The sequence below is a fragment of the Nelusetta ayraudi genome, unplaced genomic scaffold (assembly GCF_046127955.1).
Source record: "Nelusetta ayraudi isolate G7.1 ecotype Tasmania unplaced genomic scaffold, CSIRO-AGI_Nayr_v1 ptg000009l, whole genome shotgun sequence".
NCBI classification, from domain to species: domain Eukaryota; kingdom Metazoa; phylum Chordata; class Actinopteri; order Tetraodontiformes; family Monacanthidae; genus Nelusetta; species Nelusetta ayraudi.
Window position 1 is genome coordinate 1,280,482 of NW_027466059.1, and position 9,472 is coordinate 1,289,953.

General features: G+C 43.1%; 1 protein-coding gene across 1 annotated transcript; it reads left to right on the forward strand.

Annotated features, from left to right (window-relative positions):
* Positions 1-1,001: 1,001 nt before the first annotated feature.
* e2f4 (E2F transcription factor 4) lies at positions 1,002-9,081 on the forward strand. The gene is made up of 12 exons (XM_076019226.1): positions 1,002-1,424; positions 2,690-2,799; positions 3,205-3,365; positions 4,023-4,067; positions 4,849-4,913; positions 5,005-5,199; positions 5,321-5,402; positions 6,147-6,293; positions 6,462-6,509; positions 6,636-6,680; positions 6,765-7,253; positions 7,310-9,081. The coding sequence occupies exons 1-11, from the start codon at positions 1,260-1,262 to the stop codon at positions 6,878-6,880; spliced, it is 1,179 nt and encodes a 392-aa protein (XP_075875341.1). The 5' UTR covers positions 1,002-1,259; the 3' UTR covers positions 6,881-7,253; positions 7,310-9,081.
* The last annotated feature ends 391 nt before the right edge of the window (positions 9,082-9,472 follow it).

A 9,472-nucleotide genomic window follows, 5' to 3' on the forward strand; every position in this document is an offset into this window, starting at 1 on the left:
CCAACAATACATTTGTTATTATAAAAAGCAAAACAAAACAGAAATACGTTACAACCACTTTGTGGCTTCATATAGCGATGAGTATGGTTTAAAACTTAAAACTAATGACTTTCAATTAATCCCATCCGGTTTAGTCTGAGCTATAATCAGCTTGAACATATTTGCATTAGACTTCTAACTGAGGGTCTTTTGAGTGAACAGTTTTGATAAGCTACCTGGTGCTCTTGGAGCATGACTGTTATGAAACCTTTCTGTGTGGATCAATTAGGAAATGTTATACTTTTCGATAGTTTGATTTATTTGACAAAATATTGTTTTCTCTGTTTTGTATTTATTTGTTTGCTTTCTATCTTGATTTTGTTTGATTATAAAACAGGAGTTATCGCATACCTTTTAAATTCAAACAATATCTCAGCATGTTCAAGAACAATATATATATATATATATATATATATATATATATATATATATATATATATATATATATATATATATATATATATATATATATACTGTATATTTATTTTATTTGTATTTATTTTTTATTTTTAAAAAGGGGGGGACTTCCTATTAGGGGCCTAGATAAGTAGTTGTTGTTGTTGTTGTTGTTTTTATGTAATTCAGCCCGAATGACTTCAAACAAATATGCAACATAAATGCATTTGTAAGGATGTTGAAACATGAATAAAATGTTAGGACTTGAATACTTCGCGAGCGCGTGCACAAACGCGCGCGTGGGTTTCCTTCAAGTTTGAGTGGTGAAGGGATCGTGTGCAACTACACTGTCTACATACACCCGAACAACAAACCTCTCTTATTAAAAAATAACATTTGGCCGATTCCTTGCAACGCAGCGAAAATACCTGCATATCGTTTCCGCGCAGGTGTGGGCCACATGACATTAGCATTTTCTCCGCTCAACGGCTTGCAACGAACGATACGCTTTTGACGTGGTGCGAGCATTTGTGGACGGTCCCTGTGACGACTGAACCGTCCCGTCATACCTCGCGTGGCCAACGGCTCTCCGCCGAATGCTCGCCCATTGAATCGCGGCGTTCAGTGTGTTTAGCGCGATTTAGGAAGGAAATAATTCGGCGCAAACAAGGTCGGAACGTCTCGTCGAATACCCGCTCCCTGGTGGTCTCCTACCAGGCCGCCCCAGTTGTTTGGCTGCCGCCGTGGGGGCTCGCTTTCCTTTGCGCTCGCTGGCTGGGTTTGGTCGGGGGAGGCAGGGGGAAGTGCGACGCTGGTCCCGAGCGATGATGGAGCTAGAGTCGGCCAGCATGAGAGGCGAACTGGGAGCGGTGGGGGACTCGTTACAGCCACAGACACCCAGCAGGCACGAAAAGAGCCTCGGACTGCTCACCACCAAGTTTGTGACTTTGCTGCAGGAGGCGAAAGACGGAGTGTTGGACCTGAAAGCGGTGAGCGTGGAGCCCCCCGAGTCTTTGTTGTTGGCTAGCACATGTCATGTTGAGCCCGCTTTGCCTGCTTGCCTGCCTGGCTGCTTGCCTGCTTGTCGTTAGGTTGCACTTTCGCTAGCCCGCCTGTTAGCATAGCCCGGCAGTCTGACAGGCCAAGTACAGCCGGTGATACTTGAGCAGGCTTAAAGTTTTCAAGCACGTCGGTTGCCTTTCAACCAACCATTTTAAAAGGTTTTACATCGGCGGCTCTCCGAGAGAGCGGAGGGGGGTTCGAAAGTGAGGTCATAATAGAATACGGAGCAACTTTTTTTTTTTTTTTTTAAGACTCTGCCCCCCTGCAGATTCAAAGTTTAAAAAGTGGGTCAGCTTTTGTTGTTCCCTTCCGAGCTGCATCTTCACACATGAACAACCTTTTTCTGATTGATCGTGTCACTTAACGACGCTCATTCATCGGGAATGGTCAAAGGTTTGCGCCATTTAAACGACTCTGACGTTTTTGTGAATGGCAGTGCATTATGCCTCGCAGCGGAGCTACGTATGCACCGGCTGGGGGTTAGCATGTTTGTGTACGACATTTATTCAGTGGTGTTTGGCGCGCTGTCTCTTAAACGAATATTGTGTTTTAAACAGTTATTGCATTTAATGCTCTTAGGTCACGCTTTTGCTTACCCAACAACAGGTCTCAATGTAAATACAAGCAGGAACACGTCAGCCAAATCTTTCCGTTTGCCTTTCTGGTGATACCCTTTTCACCATTTTACTGTGTTGTGTATTTCTTCATAGTCAACTTATTTAATGTCTCTAGATACATAAATAAAAAAGAGACAGTAAACGTTCCAACTTATTGATCCATATTGGCACATAAAAACAGGTCAGGAGAACAAATAACCCCCGTAACTGTCTCTTTAATCCCACAATGATATTGAGCGGAAACATTAAACACAGTGTCTCTCAGTCACTCTGCAGCTCCTCTGCACCCATAAGGCCTGATCATCAAACTTGCCTTATCAGCAGCTGCCACATGGCTACATTGTTAAACATCAAGAGGTCGGGGTTGGGTGCCAGTAACCCTAACCCCAGTAACTTTGAATTAAATCGACGCGATAGAAGAGCTGACACTCGGTGGTTATTGGTGCGTTCGCTGTATCGAGTCTGTTGACACACGAAACATGCATTCTCATTGCCTGTGGTTTCAGCGATGACCATGCTGCCGGCGGGGGAGACGCCTCGTTTTAATCTGCCATCCCCTTTGTCTTGTCTCAAAGGCTGCAGACACGTTGGCTGTCCGACAGAAACGGCGCATTTACGACATCACTAATGTGTTGGAGGGAATTGGACTCATTGAGAAGAAGTCAAAGAACAGCATTCAGTGGAAGTAAGTCAAAGCGAGTGCAAGTTCTGTATTTGTGTGTTCGTTTCTGCGATGCACTTGGTAACGGGGCTGTCGTTCAGTTAAGTATGAACCATACAAGATACACCATCGTTTCATTAATGTCTGTTACACGGTAGCCATTAAACAAATTGGTTGTAAATCTGAGAGACGTTTGCTGTTAAAGGTCTCAGGTAGTAAGTGTTTAAAAAAAGAAGTTACATTTCAATATTGAGCCAAGTGTTCAAAATGTTTTTTGACTCTTCATGAACTAAAAAAAACAAACAAAACAGTCCTCAAACACTTGTGCAAAAAGAGTGCATGTAGAAAATGAAGCACAAAGTCACTCCTGTGTCTGTCTGCCCTTATCACTGTCTCCACACCTACACGTGCTTGTGTCTGTGCTCTCAGGGGTGTGGGCCCAGGCTGTAACACCAGAGAGATAGCCGACAAACTGATTGATCTGAAGGCTGAGCTTGACGATCTGGCCGTGAGGGAGCACGAGCTGGACCAGCAGAGAGTCTGGGTCCAGCAGAGCATCAAGAATGTGACGGACGACTCCGACAACAGCCCATATCCTTTCCGACTTGGCGTGTGGTTGATTGTTAAACTGTCATTTACATTTCAGGATGAATTCCCTTTTTAAGGCTGATTCTAAGACCCTTGGACATCAATCGATTGTGCCTGTTACACTGTCGCTGTTGCCTTACACCCAGGCTGTTGGTTCTACTCCAACACCAGGCCTCTCTGGATAAATTCCGAACTCGTTCTCCGCCCTCCGTGTCCTTGGGGCGAGGAGGTGACAAACTTATCTTTGTTACAGCGAGGTAGAAGCGCTCACTCCTCTCTGTTTTCAGAGAGCTCCTCTCCCCATACCCTTGGGTTCTTTCTTGCCTTGTGTGAGATTATTGTGCACCGCTGGTTCAAAGGACGACGACGACTTCATCGTCACATCCTCACTGTGCGCGTGGTGAGTTTCTTACTCCCACAGGTGGCAGCACGTCCACGCTCGGAACCATCTGCCATTTTAAACTGGATTATCTCCGTCATGCATCCCAACAGATTCTTTCACGTCTGTGAGCTGCGTGGCCTTATGGTCAAGCAAAATCCAACTTTTCTCATTTCTACTTTATTTATTTATTTATTTATTTATAAAGGATGCCATGTCGTATTGTCTTTCCTATTGAAATAATTGCTTTGTTTATAATTTGTTCCTTAACGTACCCATACTATGGCTTATGTAAAACACGAAGATCTCTGTGGAGCCTTCAAAGGTAATTGTTTTGGTTATTTGTATGTTTAGACATTAGATGTATGTCTTTTTGGGCATTTCAGAATGTGCATGAATAGACACAAAAGTCATATAAAGGCCAGATTGAAACATGAAATGTCTGGTGTGTTGCAGCATGGCCGCAAATAGGCGAGTGTAGGTGTTAGCAGCGTAGTTACTGCCGTGCACAAGGAAATCATCTGGCATTTTGGGAAGTTTTTTAGCCGCGTTCACACTGCCAGGCAAAAATCCTATTTCTAGCCCATCCAGATTGAAACCGGATGGCGCTTTTGTAGTCTGAACGGTCACAAACCACATGGAATCCGATTTTTGCAAAAGCGATTGAAACCACCTTGCCGCTGTCGCAGTGACTTGACGTCACACACTACACGTGCTGGACGACGCCTCCGCTCTGACGTCGTTGCTACAGCAGCCTGTCAGATGGGTCAGTAATGTGGCCCAGCCTGAACAGAGCCACATCCCGTTTGGACACTTGCTTAAAAACCAGTGTGGACAGTCAACCCGGAAAATCTGATTTGAGAAGGAATCTGATTTGAATCGGATTCGCCTGCAGTCTGAACGCAGCCTTTGAGAACTTTGCACATGCAGAAATAGTTTATTATGACTAAAAGGCTTGGTGCGTGTTTACGCAGGTCGTGATCTGATGTCTTCCTGTCAACAATCCAGTTGGATGTTAATCTGTTTAAGGAAGTTTTGCACATCTAAGCCTATAGCTTTGGGGACTCACTATCTCTCTCTTCCCCCCCGCCCCCGGCTCTCCTCAGGGGACACACTCCTAGCGATCCGGGCTCCCATCGGCACACAGCTGGAGGTTCCGGTCCCAGAAGCTGTAAGTTGGATTTTGTGGGATCTTGGTTCACTTTCTCTGGTCATCCAGCTGCCATCGAGTCTCATGTTGCTCGTTTCCGCGTCTCGTCCAGGTCCTCAACGGACAGAGGAAATACCAGATCCGTCTCAAGAGCTCAACTGGTCCCATTGAGGTTTTACTGGTCAACAAAGACCCGTCCAGTGCCTCCCCGGTCGTTCTACCCGTCCCTCCTCCGGATGATGTCCTTCAGAGTCTCCCCACACCAACGGCAACACCTACCTCTCAGCAGTCCACTGTCGCCTCCCAGGTTCACAGCCATTGCAGATATCCCCCCAACTCCCCCCTTGGTGTTGTCAGTCGTGTCGTCTCACTACTGCAATAACTACTGCTCTTCCAATGTTAAGAATTTAATCCTTGCACCCCCCCAGGTCACAAAAGCTTCCTCAACGAAACCGGGCCCTGCCGCCATCACGTCGGCGACTGCAGCCAACCAGACTGCCTCAATTACAGGTGCGAAACACTCACTGGTAAATTTTTGTATGGGCTTTGAAATTACATAACAATAGCTGCGTTTCCATTACGGGTTGTTCGCAAAAAATAAAAGCGATCTTTCTAAAATTTCAACAAGGTACAATTGTGATTTGCAGGTGTTTCCATTGAATGGCGTGAAGCGCATAAGCCGTAATTGGAGAATACGAGAATTACATTTGCTTTTGTTTGTTTACGTTTGTTTGCTGTCAAGAATGGTTGTTATATTTTTTTCTCTTTGATTACTCGTAAAAAATATTCCATCTGCTCCACCGTCCAAACATAACGTGCCATTTTCACTTGAAGTGAACTGGTCATGTGACCCCATGACGCGTAAATGCAAAAAAAATAAATAAATTTCCATGACACTTTTGCGATACACCTCTATATCGATACGTCTGAAACACCACCTCATGAAAGCGTCAAAACCTTTTAGCCATATTTGAGAGGTTTTTCAAAGTCGAGGTTTCCATCACCAGTTTTTTATTGCGATATTTAGATTTTGCGCAAACCTAGGGATAAATGGGAATGCAGCTACTGTCTGTCAAATTGAGATTACGTTGGTCAAGCAGCCATTAGGCTCCACCCACGGTCAGCCCAAACCAATTCAGTGCTTTTGTTTCAGCGATACGGGATCCGTCTCCGCACTGTTTACGTCATTACTGCCTTGCATGTACTTTCTTGCACACTAAGATCAGTTGTTCTTTTCCATCACACATGCGACAGATGCGACAAGCACAACGCCACTCACTCCATCAACAGACTCGTCGGCTGCAGCCACTCAGCAGCTACAGTCTTCTGCCTCACTGGATGGATCTGTGTCCTCTTCCGCCTCCGCCTTATTTGAACCAATTAAGTCAGATCCGTCTGAATGTAAGTGCGACGTGTTGCTGGGTTCTTTTAACCTTTTCCTCACATTCATGATGAAATCCTTTCTGCTTTGCTCAGTTTCTGCTACTTCTAGAGCCATTGGTACTTCAGCAAACGGAACATTTCTTTTCACAGTCCAATTTACCGATATGTGTCTGTCCTGTCCTCTAGTGCTCGACTTTCAGAAAGAGCTCTCGGACATGTTTGACCCAACAAAAGGTAAACTTCTGTTGCATATTTCTCAATTTCTTACGTAGCGTTTGTCTGCAATTCGTTGTCTCCATTTCCTGAAACGAGCAGATAAGTACATGAAATAACAATGCCTATCTCTTCTCCATCCGGCAGAGATCATGACTGGAGACTTGTTGGAGGACTTGATGTCATCAGAAGGTGAGTTGTGTCAAGTGGGAATGAGACATTGAAAGCGATCGACAAACCGTTGAACCTGTCGTCTGTCGTCTGCTTGGCCTCCAGTGTTCTCGCCTTTGCTCCGCCTGTCCCCGCCGCCCAGCGACCACGACTACATATACAACCTAGATGAGACAGAAGGCCTGTGCGACCTGTTCGACGTCCCCATCCTCAACCTCTGACCCTTGGCGTCCTCATCGGAGCGGAAAGGAAAGTTCCCACAAAATAGTCCGCGTTCATTTTCCAAAAAAGAAAAACAAACCACGTTGAAGCCCCGTGAAGGCGCGGCGATGTGCAGCGAAGCCACTGTGATCTGACAAAAATGATCAAGGACACCTCTGCACCGGCTCTACGAGCGCATGGACAGTAGGTCGGCATGCAGCTTCGAGAGGAATCGCAGGCGAGAACAAAACGTTTAAACTTTTCAGGAAACAAAACAAATGACAATTCTATTTTTGGATTATGTAACATAAAGGGTTATGTGTCTCTCCACGCTTTCCAATGTGTAAATGTTCTTGTGTGTGTGTGTGTGTGTGTGTGTGTGTGTGTGTGTGTGTGTGTGTGTGTGTGTGTGTGCGTGTGCGTGTGCGTGCGGGCATGCAAGAGGAAAGTGCGCGTGTGTGTGTCGTGTCGGACACTCGAGTCGGGCGTCTCCAGGAGAATAAAACCAACGATGAAAAGGCATTTTCTTCATCAGGTAAAGAGTGATGACAGTATCGGAGCACTGCTTTTATCTGCATGGCTCCAGTCCACAACAGCTGGTTATATATATTTATATATATATATATATATGTGTGTATATGCACTGTCCTCATGTACATAGAGAATATACATATATATATAAATTTATTGTATTACCAGCACACATCATTTAATGGTCTACAGTGCATTTGTCAAAGGGCAATAGTTTGCAAATCAACACGAAGTACCAGGCTCAAATACTATCATCAATCTATGACGTGCTTTGGAGTTTTGTTTTTGTTTTTTTTGTTTTGTTTTGTTTGTTTTTTTGACGCAGGGGATTAGTTCAACCTTTCAGTGTTTGAAGTGTCTTTGTTGTAGAGCTGAACTTTACATGGAGTTGCTTAGAAAAGGAAACCTTCTGGTGTCAGCCAGGCTTTAAAAAGAAAACAAACAAAAAAAAACAGTAATTGGTTTGACAGGAAGTCTGTTTGACCCGAAGTTTGGTAATTATGGTGGATTTATTATTCAAATTGGCTGCTTTGTAATTCTGATCCACTTGGTTCTTCTTTTTATAATTCTGTGCTCTTTGAAATGCTATAATGGGTTAATTCAGCGCATTTACGCTAAATAATGCAATCTGATCGGAAACCTGGAGCAGATGTTAATCAAGCAATAGTTTCTATCATGGCTATATGGCAACGTTGAAATGAGTCATATGCTGTGAGAACAGAATCAAAGCATGGGATTACATTAACGTCCACACAAGCATGTTACTGGTTTCCTGTATCGGGGTTGAAAATGTTTTAGTCAATTCATGGCGTCTCCACATTATTGGCACTTGGACACGGAGTTGTTCCATCATAAAATGACACTTGCTTTACGTTTCATTTTTATCGCTGGAGTTTTGTCTTACCTTTTTACAAGAATTGCTAGTTGCAGTTGCCTCTCAGTTCGTCTTTTGTTTATATATTAATGCCATTGTACTGATTTGATTTATTTGTCAAGGAACATGTATCTATTTCTAATGTTGTTTTTTTGTTTTTTTTTTCCAGTACAGTGAATATACTCATCGTCTCATGTAAAAATGCTCTTGTTTTGTCCGTATTTTTTATTTTATTTTATTTTTTGTATATTTGGCACACATATTTTATTCACTATCCCCCACCTCCGCGAGTGTTGTTTGTTTCTGCTAAATTAAAAACTGCCTATCAGCCTAAATGTAAGTATTTTTTTAAACTCTAAATACTCTTAGTTCGTAATCAGAATTTTTTTCCCTCATCTGTCCTTATTATATAATGTGCTGTTTTGCCCTGGATGACATGTATGTACAGTATGTACTGTGTATATCCCTCTTTTACTGCTTGTATAGAATAGCATTTATTTTTTTATACCTGACATTATTACTGCTTCTGACCTGAGGCTAAACTCAAAAGCATTTGAACAGATTTCTCTTCCAAATTCATCTGTTCCTGTTTTATTTTTATTTTATTTTTATTTTATTTTATTTTGCAGTGGTGTGAGGTTGCCCAAACCTCTGACAGACCAGCCAGGGGAGTGTGCGTGTGCGTGTGTGCGTGTTTGTGCGTGTATGCAAGAGTGTGTGCGTGTATTTGTTGGCATATGAGACTCGACCTGACAGGCGTACCATTTTTAGCTGTAAATGCATAAATTCAAACAAAATAAACCCTTCTGTATTCCTCTCTGTGTAATTTGGTTCCCCCACACGAGTCCCGTTCGAAATGCCTTCGCTTAGGTCCACGAGGAGGAGAAGCAGCTCAGACCTGTCTTTGTCATTTGTTTCTTTCAGTGTTTACATTTTCAAATTTATGTGGACCACTTAAATTGTCTCAATTGTAAGATTTAGAATACTTACTGTGAAAAATTGAATTTATTATACAGAGCTGTCTTTATTATTGCACTAATAACCATCACACCATTAGCTTTAGGTCGCTGCCATGAGATGCAAACACCAATATAACTTTTTCACAAATTGACTCAAGTAGGATTTTCATTGTTTTTTCTCCCTCCTCTTTTTTATGTTTGGCAGTCTAACAATGAATTTTCTAATTGCAATATATATCATTTAAACT

Coding starts and splice junctions, on each gene's coding strand:
- e2f4 (XM_076019226.1), top strand. CDS start 1,260: ATGATGGAGCTAGAGTCGGCCAGCATGAGAGGCGAACTGGGAGCGGTG. Junction 1,425..2,689: donor GAGTGTTGGACCTGAAAGCG/GTGAGCGTGGAG, acceptor CTTGTCTCAAAG/GCTGCAGACACGTTGGCTGT. Junction 3,366..4,022: donor GGACGACTCCGACAACAGCC/CATATCCTTTCC, acceptor AACGTACCCATA/CTATGGCTTATGTAAAACAC.